Source organism: Narcine bancroftii, chromosome 1 (assembly GCF_036971445.1).
Source record: "Narcine bancroftii isolate sNarBan1 chromosome 1, sNarBan1.hap1, whole genome shotgun sequence".
In the NCBI taxonomy this organism is placed as follows: Eukaryota; Metazoa; Chordata; class Chondrichthyes; order Torpediniformes; family Narcinidae; genus Narcine; species Narcine bancroftii.
In genome coordinates, this window is record NC_091469.1 from 493,694,313 (window position 1) to 493,711,928 (window position 17,616).

Sequence of the window (17,616 nt, forward strand, 5' to 3'; positions counted from 1 at the left end):
TTTTCTCTTCTTTAGGAGTTCAAAGCTTATATCTGGATAAATGAAGATTTTTTGCCCTTTATACTCCAGTGGTTTGTTGCCCTCTCTTACTTTTTCCATTGTCTTCTCCAGTACCTTTTCTCTTGTAGTATATCTTAGGAATTTTACTACAATAGATCTTGGTTTTTGTTGTGGTTGTGGTTTAGGGGCCAATGCTCTATGTGCCCTTTCTATTTCCATTTCTTGCTGTAGGTCTGGACATCCTAGGGCCTTAGGGATCCATTCTTTTATAAACTCCCTCATATTCTTGCCTTCTACATCTTCCTTAAGGCCCACTATCTTTATGTTATTTCTTCTGTTATAATTTTCCATTATATCTATTTTTTGGGCTAGTAATTCTTGTGTCTCTTTAGTTTTTTTATTAGATTCCTCCAATTTCTTTTTTAAGTCTTCTACCTCCATTTCTGCTGCTATTGCCCGTTCTTCCATCTTGTCCATTTTTTTCCCCATTTCTGTTAAGGTCATATCCATTTTATTTATTTTCTTTTCTGTGTTGTTTATTCTTCTTCTTAAATCATTGAATTCCTGTGTTTGCCATTCTTTAAATGACTCCATGTATCCTTTAATAAGAGAAAGTAAAACCTTTGTCTTGCCTTTCCCTTCTTCTTCTATTTCACTGTGCTCTTCCTCTTCCTCTTCTTCTTCCTCTGGGTTGGCCATCTGTTGTTTCTTTGCTGCCCTTTCCTCCTCTTCTTTCTTGTTTCCATTGTCTTCTGTGTTCTCTTCTTGCTGCAGGTGTTCTGCAGCTGTCGTTGCCGGCTGTGGAGATCGACTCCCCAGCTGGTCCCCCCTCCCGTCGGTGTGTTTTTTTTCATGCGCGGTTGCGCACTTTTACTCGGCTCTGTGAGCCATTGTTGTAGTTCTCTTTCTACCGACCTGAGGTAGTGGGGTCTTCTCTCCACAGCGGGCCTCTTCGGACAGGTAAGGCCTTCACCTTTTTCCTCCGTTGTCTTCTCTTCCTCTCTTCTTTCCGTTGATTTTGATTTTTCTCCTTTTGTCTCCATCTTCTTTCCACCTTTATACTCACTTTTCTTTAACTTGTATTTCTGTGCCTTTGTATTTTCTCTTGTTTTTCCCGACTTTTCTGGAGAGGGCTGGAGTTCACCGTCCGGCCACTACTCCATCACGTGACTCCCCCGATTAAACTTTATATTGATGCAATTTTTGATTTACAACCTTTCAATTTCTAACATTTATGATCTGTTGGAAATAAGAGAGGCTCCCTCAGATAAAATTTAAAAAGCCAGGAACAGAACCTAAAGCTTTTAATTCCTGAAAAAGCTTGAACCCCGAGGACACGGACCCACCGCTGCAGCCTGCAGATCCTGAGGACACAGACCCACCACTGCAGCCTGCAGACCCTGAGGACACGGACCCACTGCTGCGGCCTGCAGATCCCGAGGACACGACCCACCACTGCAGCCTGCAGACCCCGAGGACACAGACCCACCACTGCAGCCTGCAGACCCCGAGGACACGGACCCACTGCTGCAGCCTGCAGACCCTGAGGACACGGACCCACTGCTGCAGCCTGTAGATCCCGAGGACACGGACCCACCGCTGCAGCCTGCAGATCCTGAGGACACGGACCCACTGCTGCAGCCTGCAGATCCCGAGGACATGGACCCACCGCTGCAGCCTGCAGACCCCGAGGACACGAACCCACTGCTGCAGCCTTCAGACCCCGAGGACACGGACCAACCGCTGCAGCCTGTAGACCCTGAGGACACCGGGATTGAAGTGAAAACACGATGCTGGAGAAACTTAGCAGGTCAAACAGTGTCCTTGAAATAGCCAAGATGAAGAGATAGAAGAAATGTTTTGGCTTGTGCACTTCATCGAGGTGAGGAGTACTTTCCATCAGTGTTTACCCAGGAGGAGGACGTGGACACTGAGAGGGAGCCTCACGTATGAGGTCACTTGGGGATCAGGAAGAGCTGGTGTTGGAGCTTCTGAGGAGTCTGATTCTGTTTATTTCCCCAGTTAATGAACGAGGGGAGAGAAGAAATTGCTTGGGCCAAGACAAAGATCCTGGCATCAGTGATGATAGGAGAGGTCCCAGAGCGCTGGGGAGCAGATAATGTAAAATGCTGACCTGCTTAGAGATCTGGGGGTTCAGGTCCATGCAAATCAACAGGATGGTAAGGAAGAGTTGTGGTATGCTCAGGTTCACTGTGGGGGGCATAGGGGGGATATCCAGTAGAAAAGGTCTTCCTTCCCCAGTCTATGCTGAAGGGCCTGATGTGTGTGACTCAAAGGGCTGAAGGGGCCTGTTTCTGTGCTGTAATGTCCTACGGTTCTGAGCTTCTGGACAGCTCCACATCCTTGATGTTCTCCATTCAAATGATTCTCTTGCCCTGCAGACGTGGATGTTGCCCACCCCGACGAGAAGTCCATTATCACCTACGTATCCTCCCTGTATGATGCTCTGCCGAGGGTCCCCAGTGTGGAGTCAGGAGTCCGAGCCAATGTGAGTACTCTGACAGAAGCTGCACCTTCAGCAACTGATGCGCGTGGAACTGGCACATTACTGTGACAGGATGGGCCAAAACCATTGCTGTTAAGACCATGAGGTGCTGTCTGGGTGGAGTGTTGGGGTAATGAACTCACAAAGGATGTACAGACATTTGCGGTTAATTTGAATGATGCAGCATCTGGCCCGTGGGCGTGATCACCCCTCCCATTGCACATCTGGCCCACGGTCCCGATCACCACCTCCCATTGAACATCTGGTCCACGGTAACGACCACCCCCTCCTATTCCACATCTGTCCCACGGCCCCGACCACCCCCTTCCCATTGAACATCTGGTCCACGGTACCGACCACACCCTCCTATTCCATATTTGGCCCATGGTCCCGACCACCCCCTCCCATTGCACATCTGGTCCACGGTCCTGACCACCCCCTCCTATTCCACATCTGTCCCACGGCCCCGACCACCCCCTTCCCATTGAACATCTGGTCCACGGTACTGACCACCCCTCCTATTCCATATTTGGCCCATGGTCCCGACCACCCCCTCCCATTGCACATCTGGTCCACGGTCCCGACCACCCCCTCCCATTGAACATCTGGCCCACGGTCCCGACCACCCCCTCCCATTGCACATCTGGCCCACGGTCCTGACCACCCCCTTCCATTGCACATCTGACCCACGGTGCTGACCACCCCCTCCTATTCCACATCTGGCCCACGGTCCTGTCCACCCCCTCCTATTCCACATCTGGCCCACGGTCCTGTCCACCCCCTCCTATTCCACATCTGGCCCACGGACCCGTCCACCCCCTCCCATTGCACATCTGGCCCACGGTCCTGACCAGCCCCTCCCATTGAACATCTGGCCCACGGTCCCGACCACCCCCTCCCATTGCACATTTGGTCCACGTTCCCGACCACCCCCTCCCATTGCACATCTGGTCCACGGTCCTGACCACCCCCTCCCATTGCACATCTGGCCCACGGTCCCGACCACCCCCTCCTATTGCACATCTGGTCCATGGTCCAAACCACCCCCTCCTATTGCACAACTGGCCCACGGTCCTGACCACCGACTCCCATTGAACATCTGACCCACTGTCCCGACCACCCCCTCCCATTGCACATCTGGTCCACGGTCCCGACCACCCCCTTCCATTTCACATCTGGTCCACGGTCCTGTCCACCCCCTTCCATTGCACATCAGGCCCACGGTCCCGACCACCCCCTCCCATTGCACATCTGGCCCAAGGACCCGACCACCCCCTCCTATTCCACATCTGGCCCACAGTCCCGACCACCCCCTCCTATTCCACATCTGGCCCATGGTCCTGACCAGCCCCTCCCATAGCACATCTGGTCCACGGTCCTGACCACCCCCTCCCATTGCACATCTGGCCCAAAGTCCTGACCACCACACCACGGTCCTGACCACCCCCTCCTATTCCACATCTGACCCACGGACCCGACCACCCCCTTCCATAGCATATCTGGCCCACGGTCCCGACCACCCCCTCACATTGCACATCTGGCCCACGGTCCCGACCACCCCCTCCCATTGCACATCTGGCCCACGGTCCCGACCACCCCCTCCCATTGCACATCTGGTCCACGGTCCCGACTACCCCCTCCCATTCCCCATATGACCCACGGTCCCGACCACGCCCTCCCATTGAACATCTGGCCCACGGTCCTGACCACCCCCTTCCATTGCACATCTGACCCACGGTGCTGACCACCCCCTCCTATTCCACATCTGGCCCACGGTCCTGTCCACCCCCTCCTATTCCACATCTGGCCCACGGTCCCGATCACCACCTCCCATTGAACATCTGGTCCACGGTAACGACCACCCCCTCCTATTCCACATCTGTCCCACGGCCCCGACCACCCCCTTCCCATTGAACATCTGGTCCACGGTACCTAGCACCCCCTCCTATTCCATATTTGGCCCATGGTCCCGACCACACCCACACATTGCACATCTGGTCCACGGTCCCGACCACCCCCTCCCATTGAACATCTGGCCCACGGTCCCGACCACCCCCTCCCATTGCACATCTGGCCCATGGTCCTGACCACCCCCTTCCATTGCACATCTGACCCACGGTGCTGACCACACCCTCCTATTCCACATCTGGCCCACGGTCCTGTCCACCCCCTCCTATTCCACATCTGGTCCACGGTATCGACAACCCCCTCCTATTCCATATTTGGCCCATGGTCCTGACCACACCCACCCATTGCACATCTGGTCCACGGTCCCGACCACACCCTCCCATTGAACATCTGGCCCACGGTCCCGACCACCCCCTCCCATTGCACATCTGGCCCATGGTCCTGACCACCCCCTTCCATTGCACATCTGACCCACGGTGCTGACCACCCCCTCCTATTCCACATCTGGCCCACGGTCCTGTCCACCCCCTCCTATTCCACATCTGGCCCACGGTCCTGTCCACCCCCTCCTATTCCACATCTGGCCCACGGTCCCGTCCACCCCCTCCCATTGCACATCTGGCCCACGGTCCTGACCAGCACCTCCCAATGCACATCTGGCCCACGGTCCTGACCAGCCCCTCCCATTGCACATTTGGTCCACGGTCCCGACCACCCCCTCCCATTGCACATTTGGTCCACGGTCCCGACCACCCCCTCCCATTGCACATCTGGTCCACGGTCCTGACCACCCCTCCCATTGCACATCTGGCCCACGGTCTCGACCACCCCCTCCCATTGCACATCTGGTCCATGGTCCCGACCACCCCCTCCTATTGCACATCTGGCCCACGGTCCTGACCACCCCCTCCCATTGAACATCTGACCCACTGTCCCGACCACCCCCTCCCATTGCACATCTGGTCCACGGTCCCGACCACCCCCTCCCATTTCACATCTGGTCCACGGTCCTGTCCACCCCCTTCCATTGCACATCTGGCCCACGGTCCCGACCACCCCCTCCCAATGCACATCTGGCCCAAGGCCCCGACCACCCCCTCCTATTCCATATTTGGCCCATGGTCCCGACCACCCCCTCCCATTGCACATCTGGTCCACGGTCCTGACCACCCCCTCCTATTCCACATCTGTCCCACGGCCCCGACCACCCCCTTCCCATTGAACATCTGGTCCACGGTACCGACCACTCCCTCCTATTCCATATTTGGCCCATGGTCCCGACCACCCCCTCCCATTGCACATCTGGTCCACGGTCCCGACCACCCCCTCCCATTGAACATCTGGCCCACGGTCCCGACCACCCCCTCCCATTGCACATCTGGCCCACGGTCCTGACCACCCCCTTCCATTGCACAAATGACCCACGGTGCTGACCACCCCCTCCTATTCCACATCTGGCCCACGGTCCTGTCCACCCCCTCCTATTCCACATCTGGCCCACGGTCCTGTCCACCCCCTCCTATTCCACATTTGGCCCACGGACCCATCCACCCCCTCCCATTGCACATCTGGCCCACGGTCCTGACCACCCCCTCCTATTGCACATCTGGCCCACGGTCCTGACCAGCCCCTCCCATTGAACATCTGACCCACTGTCCCGACCACCCCCTCCCATTGCACATCTGGTCCACAGTCCCGACCACCCCCTTCCATTTCACATCTGGTCCACGGTCCTGTCCACCCCCTTCCATTGCACATCAGGCCCACGGTCCCGACCACCCCCTCCCATTGCACATCTGGCCCAAGGACCCGACCACCCCCTCCAATTCCACATCTGGCCCACAGTCCCGACCACCCCCTCCTATTCCACATCTGGCCCATGGTCCTGACCAGCCCCTCCCATAGCACATCTGGTCCACGGTCCTGACCACCCCCTCCCATTGCACATCTGGCCCAAAGTCCTGACCACCACACCACGGTCCTGACCACCCCCTCCTATTCCACATCTGACCCACGGACCCGACCACCCCCTTCCATAGCATATCTGGCCCACGGTCCCGACCACCCCCTCACATTGCACATCTGGCCCACGGTCCCGACCACCCCCTCCCATTGCACATCTGGCCCACGGTCCCGACCACCCCCTCCCATTGCACATCTGGTCCACGGTCCCGACCACCCCCTCCCATTCCCCATATGACCCACGGTCCCGACCACCCCCTCCCATTGAACATCTGGCCCACGGTCTTGACCACCCCCTTCCATTGCACATCTGACCCACGGTGCTGACCACCCCCTCCTATTCCACATCTGGCCCACGGTCCTGTCCACCCCCTCCTATTCCACATCTGGCCCACGGTCCAGATCACCACCTCCCATTGAACATCTGGTCCACGGTAACGACCACCCCCTACTATTCCACATCTGTCCCACGGCCCCGACCACCCCCTTCCCATTGAACATCTGGTCCACGGTACCGACCACCCTCTCCTATTCCATATTTGGCCCATGGTCCCGAACACACCCACACATTGCACATCTGGTCCACGGTCCCGACCACCCCCTCCCATTGAACATCTGGCCCACGGTCCCGACCACCCCCTCCCATTGCACATCTGGCCCATGGTCCTGACCACCCCCTTCCATTGCACATCTGACCCACGGTGCTGACCACCCCCTCCTATTCCACATCTGGCCCACGGTCCTGTCGACCCCCTCCTATTCCACATCTGGTCCACGGTACCGACAACCCCCTCCTATTCCATATTTGGCCCATGGTCCCGACCACACCCACCCATTGCACATCTGGTCCACGGTCCCGACCACACCCTCCCATTGAACATCTGGCCCACGGTCCCGACCACCCCCTCCCATTGCACATCTGGCCCATGGTCCTGACCACCCCCTTCCATTGCACATCTGACCCACGGTGCTGACCACCCCCACCTATTCCACATCTGGCCCACGGTCCTGTTCACCCCCTCCTATTCCACATCTGGCCCACGGTCCTGTCCACCCCCTCCTATTCCACATCTGGCCCACGGTCCCGTCCACCCCCTCCCATTGCACATCTGGCCCACGGTCCTGACCAGCACCTCCCAATGCACATCTGGCCCACGATCCTGACCAGCCCCTCCCATTGCACATTTGGTCCACGGTCCCGACCACCCCCTCCCATTGCACATTTGGTCCACGGTCCCGACCACCCCCTCCCATTGCACATCTGGTCCACGGTCATGACCACCCCCTCCCATTGCACATCTGGCCCACGGTCTCGACCACCCCCTCCCATTGCACATCTGGTCCATGGTCCCGACCACCCCCTCCTTTTGCACATCTGGCCCACGGTCCTGACCACCCCCTCCCATTGAACATCTGACCCACTGTCCCGACCACCCCCTCCCATTGCACATCTGGTCCACGGTCCCGACCACCCCCTCCCATTTCACATCTGGTCCACGGTCCTGTCCACCCCCTTCCATTGCACATCTGGCCCACGGTCCCGACCACCCCCTCCCAATGCACATCTGGCCCAAGGCCCCGACCACCCCCTCCTATTCCACATCTGGCCCACGGTCCCGGCCACCCCCTCCCATTGCACATCTGGCCCATGGACCCGACCACCCCCTCCTATTCCACATCTGGTCCATGGTCCTGACCAGCCCCTCCCATAGCACATCTGGTCCACGGTCCTGACCAACCCCTCCCATTGCACATCTGGCCCACAGTCCTGACCACCACACCATGGTCCTGACCACCGCCTCCTATTCCACATCTGACCCACGGACCCGACCACCCCCTTCCATAGCACATCTGGCCCACGGTCCTGACCACCACCTCCCATTGCACATCTGGCCCACGGACCTGACCACCCCCTTCCATTGCACATCTGACCCACGGTGCTGACCACCCCCTCCTATTCCACATCTGGCCCACGGTCCTGTCCACCCCCTCCTATTCCACATCTGGCCCACGGTCCTGTCCACCCCCTCCTATTCCACATCTGGCCCATGGTCCCGTCCACCCCCTCCCATTGCACATCTGGCCCACAGTCCTGACCAGCACCTCCCAATGCACATCTGGCCCACGGTCCTGACCAGCCCCTCCCATTGAACATCTGGCCAACGGTCCCGACCACCCCCTCCCATTGCACATTTGGTCCACGGTCCCGACCACCCCCTCCCATTCCACATCTGGTCCATGGTCCCGACCACCCCCTCCTATTGCACATCTGGCCCACGGTCCTGACCACCCCCTCCCATTGAACATCTGACCCACTGTCCCGACCACCCCCTCTCATTGCACATCTGGTCCACGGTCCCGACCACCCCCTCCTATTTCACATCTGGTCCACGGTCCTGACCACCCCCTCCCATTGAACATCTGACCCACTGTCCCGACCACCCCCTCCCACTGCACATCTAGACCACGGTCCCAACCAACCCCTCCCATTGCACATCTGGTCCACGGTCCTGACCACCCCCTCCCATTGCACATCTGGTCCACGGTCCTGTCCACCCCCTTCCATTGCACATCTGGCCCACGGTCCCGACCACCCCCTCCTATTCCACATCTGGCCCACGGTCCCGACCACCCCCTCCCATTGCACATCTGGCCCACGGTCCCGACCACCCCCTCCTATTCCACATCTGGCCCATGGTCCTGACCAGCCCCTCCCATTGCACATCTGGCCCACGGTCCTGACCATCCCCTCCTATTGCACATCTGGCCCACGGTCCCGACCACCCCCTCCCATTGCACATCTGGTCCATGGTCCCGACCACCCCCTCCTATTGCACATCTGGCCCACGGTCCTGACCACCCCCTCCCATTGAACATCTGACCCACTGTCCCGACCACCCCCTCCCATTGCACATCTGGTCCACGGTCCCGACCACCCCCTCCCATTGCACATCTGGTCCACGGTCCCGACCACGCCCTCCCATTGCACATCTGGCCCACGGTCCCGACCACCCCCTCCCATTGCACATCTGGCCCACGGTCCCGACCACCCCCTCCCATTGCACATCTGGTCCACGGTCCCGACCACCCCCTCCCATTCCCCATATGACCCACGGTCCCGACCACCCCCTCCCATTGAACATCTGGCCCACGGTCCTGACCACCCCCTTCCATTGCACATCTGACCCACGGTGCTGACCACCCCCTCCTATTCCACATCTGGCCCACGGTCCTGTCCACCCCCTCCTATTCCACATCTGGCCCACGGTCCAGATCACCACCTCCCATTGAACATCTGGTCCACGGTAACGACCACCCCCTACTATTCCACATCTGTCCCACGGCCCCGACCACCCCCTTCCCATTGAACATCTGGTCCACGGTACCGACCACCCCCTCCTATTCCATATTTGGCCCATGGTCCCGAACACACCCACACATTGCACATCTGGTCCACGGTCCCGACCACCCCCACCCATTGAACATCTGGCCCACGGTCCCGACCACCCCCTCCCATTGCACATCTGGCCCATGGTCCTGACCACCCCCTTCCATTGCACATCTGACCCACGGTGCTGACCACCCCCTCCTATTCCACATCTGGCCCACGGTCCTGTCCACCCCCTCCTATTCCACATCTGGTCCACGGTACCGACAACCCCCTCCTATTCCATATTTGGCCCATGGTCCCGACCACACCCACCCATTGCACATCTGGTCCACGGTCCCGACCACACCCTCCCATTGAACATCTGGCCCACGGTCCCGACCACCCCCTCCCATTGCACATCTGGCCCATGGTCCTGACCACCCCCTTCCATTGCACATCTGACCCACGGTGCTGACCACCCCCACCTATTCCACATCTGGCCCACGGTCCTGTTCACCCCCTCCTATTCCACATCTGGCCCACGGTCCTGACCAGCCCCTCCCATTGCACATTTGGTCCACGGTCCCGACCACCCCCTCCCATTGCACATTTGGTCCACGGTCCCGACCACCCCCTCCCATTGCACATCTGGTCCACGGTCCTGACCACCCCCTCCCATTGCACATCTGGCCCACGGTCTCGACCACCCCCTCCCATTGCACATCTGGTCCATGGTCCCGACCACCCCCTCCTTTTGCACATCTGGCCCACGGTCCTGACCACCCCCTCCCATTGAACATCTGACCCACTGTCCCGACCACCCCCTCCCATTGCACATCTGGTCCACGGTCCCGACCACCCCCTCCCATTTCACATCTGGTCCACGGTCCTGTCCACCCCCTTCCATTGCACATCTGGCCCACGGTCCCGACCACCCCCTCCCAATGCACATCTGGCCCAAGGCCCCGACCACCCCCTCCTATTCCACATCTGGCCCACGGTCCCGGCCACCCCCTCCCATTGCACATCTGGCCCATGGACCCGACCACCCCCTCCTATTCCACATCTGGTCCATGGTCCTGACCAGCCCCTCCCATAGCACATCTGGTCCACGGTCCTGACCAACCCCTCCCATTGCACATCTGGCCCACAGTCCTGACCACCACACCATGGTCCTGACCACCGCCTCCTATTCCACATCTGACCCACGGACCCGACCACCCCCTTCCATAGCACATCTGGCCCACGGTCCTGACCACCACCTCCCATTGCACATCTGGCCCACGGACCTGACCACCCCCTTCCATTGCACATCTGACCCACGGTGCTGACCACCCCCTCCTATTCCACATCTGGCCCACGGTCCTGTCCACCCCCTCCTATTCCACATCTGGCCCACGGTCCTGTCCACCCCCTCCTATTCCACATCTGGCCCATGGTCCCGTCCACCCCCTCCCATTGCACATCTGGCCCACAGTCCTGACCAGCACCTCCCAATGCACATCTGGCCCACGGTCCTGACCAGCCCCTCCCATTGAACATCTGGCCCACGGTCCCGACCACCCCCTCCCATTGCACATTTGGTCCACGGTCCCGACCACCCCCTCCCATTCCACATCTGGTCCATGGTCCCGACCACCCCCTCCTATTGCACATCTGGCCCACGGTCCTGACCACCCCCTCCCATTGAACATCTGACCCACTGTCCCGACCACCCCCTCTCATTGCACATCTGGTCCACGGTCCCGACCACCCCCTCCCATTTCACATCTGGTCCACGGTCCTGACCACCCCCTCCCATTGAACATCTGACCCACTGTCCCGACCACCCCCTCCCACTGCACATCTAGACCACGGTCCCAACCAACCCCTCCCATTGCACATCTGGTCCACGGTCCTGACCACCCCCTCCCATTGCACATCTGGTCCACGGTCCTGTCCACCCCCTTCCATTGCACATCTTGCCCACGGTCCCGACCACCCCCTCCCATTGCACATCTGGCCCACGGTCCCGACCACCCCCTCCTATTCCACATCTGGCCCACGGTCCCGACCACCCCCTCCCATTGCACATCTGGCCCACGGTCCCGACCACCCCCTCCTATTCCACATCTGGCCCATGGTCCTGACCAGCCCCTCCCATTGCACATCTGGCCCACGGTCCTGACCATCCCCTCCTATTGCACATCTGGCCCACGGTCCCGACCACCCCCTCCCATTGCACATCTGGTCCATGGTCCCGACCACCCCCTCCTATTGCACATCTGGCCCACGGTCCTGACCACCCCCTCCCATTGAACATCTGACCCACTGTCCCGACCACCCCCTCCCATTGCACATCTGGTCCACGGTCCCGACCACCCCCTCCCATTGCACATCTGGTCCACGGTCCCGACCACCCCCTCCCATTTCACATCTGGTCCACGGTCCTGACCACCCCCTCCCATTGAACATCTGACCCACTGTCCCGACCACCCCCTCCCACTGCACATCTAGACCATGGTCCCAACCAACCCCTCCCATTGCACATCTGGTCCACGGTCCTGACCACCCCCTCCCATTGCACATCTGGTCCACGGTCCTGTCCACCCCCTTCCATTGCACATCTGGCCCACGGTCCCGACCACCCCCTCCCATTGCACATCTGGCCCACGGTCCCGACCACCCCCTCCCATTGCACATTTGGTCCACGGTCCTGTCCAAACCCTCCCATTCCCCATCTGACCCACGGTCCTGACCACCCACTCCCATTCCCCATCTGACCCACGGTCCCGACCACCCACTCCCATAGCACATCTGGTCCACGGTCCTGACCACCCCCTCCCATTGCACATCTGGCCCACAGTCCTGACCACCACACCACGGTCCTGACCACCCCCTCCTATTCCACATCTGACCCACGGACCCGACCACCCCCTTCCATACCACATCTGGCCCACGGTCCCGACCACCCCCTCCCATTGCACATCTGGCCCACGGTCCCGACCACCCCCTCCCATTGCACATCTGGCCCACGGTCCCGACCACCCCCTCCCATTGCACATCTGGTCCACGGTCCCGACCAACCCCTCCCATTCCCCATCTGACCCACGGTCCCGACCACCCCCTCCCATTGCACATCTGGTCCACTGTCCCGACCACCCCCTCCCATTCTCCATCTGACCCACGGTCCCGACCACCCCCTCCCATTGCACATCTGGTCCACGGTCCCGACCAACCCCTCCCATTGCACATCTGACCCACCGTCCCGATCACCCCCTCCCATTCCCCATCTGACCCACGGTCCTGTCCAAACCCTCCCATTGCACATCTGGCCCACGGTCCTGACCACCCCCTCCCATTGCCCATCTGACCCACGGTCCTGACCACCCCCTCCTATTCCACATCTGACCCACGGACCCGACCACCCCCTTCCATAGCACATCTGGCCCACGGTCCCGACAACCCCTCCCATTGCACATCTGGCCCACGGTCCCGACCACCCCCTCCCGTTGCACATCTGGCCCACGGTCCCGACCACCCCCTCCCATTGCACATCTGGTCCACGGTCCCGACCAACCCCTCCCATTCCCCATCTGACCCACGGTCCCAACCACCCCCTCCCATTGCACATCTGGTCCACTGTCCCGACCACCCCCTCCCATTCCCCATTTGACCCACGGTCCCGACCACCCTCTCCCATTGCACATCTGGTCCACGGTCCCGACCAACCCCTCCCATTGCACATCTGACCCACCGTCCCGATCACCCCCTCCCATTCCCCATCTGACCCACGGTCCTGTCCAAACCCTCCCATTGCACATCTGGCCCACGGTTCTGACCACCCCCTCCCATTGCCCATCTGACCCACGGTCCTGACCACCCACTCCTATTCCCCATCTGACCCACGGTCCTGACCACCCCCTCCCATTGCACATCTGGCCCACGGTCCCAACCACCCCCTCCCATTGCACATCTGGCCCACAGTCCTGACCACCACACCACGGTCCTGACCACCCCCTCCTATTCCACATCTGACCCACGGACCCGACCACCCCCTTCCATAGCACATCTGGCCCACGGTCCCGACCACACCCTCCCATTGCACATCTGGCCCACGGTCCCGACCACCCCCTCCCATTGCACATCTGGCCCACGGTCCCGACCACCCCTCCCATTGCACATCTGGTCCACGGTCCCGACCAACCCCTCCCATTCCCCATCTGACACACGGTCCCGACCACCCCCTCCCATTGCACATCTGGTCCACTGTCCCGACCACCCCCTCCCATTCCCCATCTGGTCCACTGTCCCGACCACCCCCTCCCATTCCCCATCTGACCCACGGTCCCTACCACCCCCTCCCATTGCACATCTGGTCCACGGTCCCGACCAACCCCTCCCATTGCACATCTGACCCACCGTCCCGATCACCCCCTCCCATTCCCCATCTGACCCACGGTCCTGTCCAAACCCCCCATTGCACATCTGGCCTACGGTCCTGACTACCCCCTCCCATTGCCCATCTGACCCACGGTCCTGACCACCCCCTCCCATTGCACATCTGGCCCACGGTCCCAACCACTCCCTCCCATTGCACATCTGGTCCACGGTCCCGACGAACCCCTCCCATTCCCCATCTGACCCACGGTCCCGACCACCCCCTCCCATTGCACATCTGGTTCACTGTCCCGACCACCCCCTCCCATTCCCCATCTGGTCCACTGTCCCGACCACCCCCTCCCATTCCCCATCTGACCCACGGTCCCTACCACCCCCTCCCATTGCACATCTGGTCCACGGTACCGACCAACCCCTCCCATTGCACATCTGACCCACCGTCCCGATCACCCCCTCCCATTCCCCATCTGACCCACGGTCCTGTCCAAACCCTCCCATTGCACATCTGGCCCACGGTCCTGACTACCCCCTCCCATTGCCCATCTGACCCACGGTCCTGACCACCCCCTCCCATTGCACATCTGGCCCACGGTCCCAACCACCCCCTCCCATTGCACATCTGGCCCACAGTCCTGACCACCACACCACGGTCCTGACCACCCCCTCCTATTCCACATCTGACCCACGGACCCGACCACCCCCTTCCATAGCACATCTGGCCCACGGTCCCAACCACCCCCTCCCATTGCACATCTGGCCCACGGTTCCAACCACCCCCTCCCATTGCACATCTGGCCCACAGTCCTGACCACCACACCACGGTCCTGACCACCCCCTCCCATTGCACATCTGGTTTATGTTCGTTGTGTAACTGCAGGAGATTGAACTCAGGTGGCAGGAATATTATGAGCTGGTGACTTTGTTGCTGCAATGGATTCGCCACCACATCAGCATGTTTGAGGAGAAAAGATTCCCAGGGATGTACGAGGAGATGGAGGTGAGTGGATGAAGTGGAGGGCGGAACAGGGACCAACCCCGACTCCCATTTTTCCCATGTCCGATCCCATCGCCCGCTGTTGTGTGACCATCTCGCCACCCACTGTTCCTTTGTCTGATCCCATCACCCACTGTACCCATGTCCGTTCCCATCGCCCGCTGTTCCTGTGACCATCCTGCCACCTGCTGTTCCCGTGTCAAATCCCATCGCCCACTCTTCCCTTGAACGATCCCATCGCCCGCTGTTCCTGTGTCTAATCCCATCACCCGCTGTTCCCGTGTCTAATCCCATCGCTCGCTGTTTCCGTGACCGATTCCATCACTAGCTGTTCCCATGTCCGATCCCATTGCCCACTGTTCCTGTGACCAATCCCATCACCCCATCCCCATGACAAATCCAGTCATCTACTGTCCCTGTGACTGATCCCATCACCCACTCTCCCTATGACAAATCCCATTATCCCCTGTCGTCATGACCAATGCAGTCACCTCCTGTTACCATGACCAATCCCATAATCCCCTGTCCCCGAGACCGATCCCATCACCCCCTGTCCCCATGACCAGTCCCGTCACCTCCTGTCCCCATGACCAATCCCGTCAACCCTGTCCCCGTGACCAATCCCGTCACCCCCTGTTCCCATGACCAATCTCGTCACCCCCCTGTCCCTGTGACCAATCCCGTCAACCCATGTCCCCTTGACCAATCCTGTCACCCCCTGTCCCCGTGATCGATGCTGAACTGATTCGGGTCCAGCGACCCTTGCCCTGCCTTTAACTATTGATTGCCTGTGATCCCCAGGTCCTTTGGAGGCAGTTCCTCAAGTTTAAAGAATCCGATTTGCCCAGTAAAGAGAATGAGAAAATCCACAGCAAAACTGTCTTCAAATCCCTGGAGGTATGTCCTGGCTCTGCCTGCACTCTCCCTCCCTGATCTTCAGCATTGTTTGTACCTGCGTCTGTGGGTGTAATACACCCGACAAACAGGATGGACTTCAGGGCAGGAGGATAGGGGTCCAGAGTGAAAGGTGGAATGTTCCAGGGGAACATCTTTACTCAGAGTGAGGTGAGAGTGTGGACTGAGTTGCCAGTGGAGGTGGATGTGGGTCGATTTCACCATTTGAGGGAAGATTGGATAGGTAAAGGGAGGGGAGGGGTGTGGGCTGGGTGCAGGTCGATGGGACAAATGGAATAAATAGATTGAGATGGACAAGATGGGCTGAACAGCCTATTTCTAAACTGTGATGTTCTGTGGTTCTCTGGGACACCATCGCTGGGTATAGGGGGACTCCCTGTGTGTGGGGGTGTTCCCCTGGGTGTAGGCAGGACCTCTGGGTGTGGGGGGGCCTCCCCTGGCTGCAGGGGTTTCCCCAGGGTGTGGGGGTTCCCCCTGGGTGTAGGGGTCTCCCCTGGCTGTGCGGATTAATGTATGGGGTTTCCTCTGGGAGTAAGGGTCTCTCTGGATGTGGGGATCTCCCCAGGGTGTGGGGGGGTCACCCAGATGTAGGGGATTCTCCCCAGGTGTGGTAGGAAGCCCCTGAGGTTTGGCACAATATTCATTGAGTACGGTGTGACTGTATTTACATAGGGTGCTATCCAGGACGGTCACCTGAAGATTCCCACCGGTTACCACCCCATTGATGTGGAGAAGGAATGGGGAAAGCTTCACATCGCAATATTAGAGAGAGAGCGAGTTCTCCGCGCTGAGTTTGAGAGGTTGGTCTGCTGTTCCCTGCCGTTCACCAGCGAACGCTAGCAATGGCACGCAACAGCCCACTCGGTCCATGCCAGCTCCAAACCAAGGAAACCTCTTATCCCCATCCCTCATCCCTCATTCCCATCCCTCGTCCCCTCATTCCCATCCCTCATCCCTCATTCCCATCCCTCGTCACCTCATTCCCATCCCTCGTCCCCTCATTCCCATCCCTTGTCCCTCATTCCCATCCCTCATCCCCTCATTTCCATTCCCAACCCTCATTCCCATTCCCATCCCTCATTCCCATCCCTCATTCCCATCCCTCATTCCCATCCCTTATTCCTATCCCTCATTCCCATCCCTCAACCCTCATTCCCATCCCTCGTCCCTTCATTCCCATCCCTCGTCCCCTCATTGCCATCCTTCGTCCCCTCATTCTCATTCCTCGTCCCTTCATTCTCATTCCTCGTCCCCTCATTCCCATTCCTCATCCTTCATCCCCATCCCTCATCATTCATTCCCATCCCTTATCCCTCATTCGCATCCCTCGTCCCCTCATTCCCATTCCCCGTCCCTCATCCCCATCCCTCATTCCCATTCCTATTCCTCGTCCCCTCATTCCCATCCCTCGTTCCTCATTCCCATCCCTCGTACCCTCATTCCCTTCCCTCGTCCACTCCCATCTCTCGTACCCTCATTCCCATTCCCATTCCTCGTTCCCTCATTCCCATCCTAGTTCCTCATTCCCATCCCCTTCCCATCCCTCATCCCCTCATTACCATCCCTCGTCCCCTCATTCCC

General features: G+C 59.4%; 1 protein-coding gene across 1 annotated transcript in view; it reads left to right on the forward strand.

Moving 5' to 3' along the window:
- Positions 1-17,616, forward strand: part of LOC138752014 (plectin-like) — a 168,924-nt gene that overhangs the window by 23,959 nt on the left and 127,349 nt on the right. Inside the window, 4 exon segments of the mRNA XM_069915172.1 lie at positions 2,403-2,509; positions 15,004-15,123; positions 15,922-16,017; positions 16,708-16,835. Coding sequence (XP_069771273.1) covers positions 2,403-2,509; positions 15,004-15,123; positions 15,922-16,017; positions 16,708-16,835 — 451 coding nt within the window.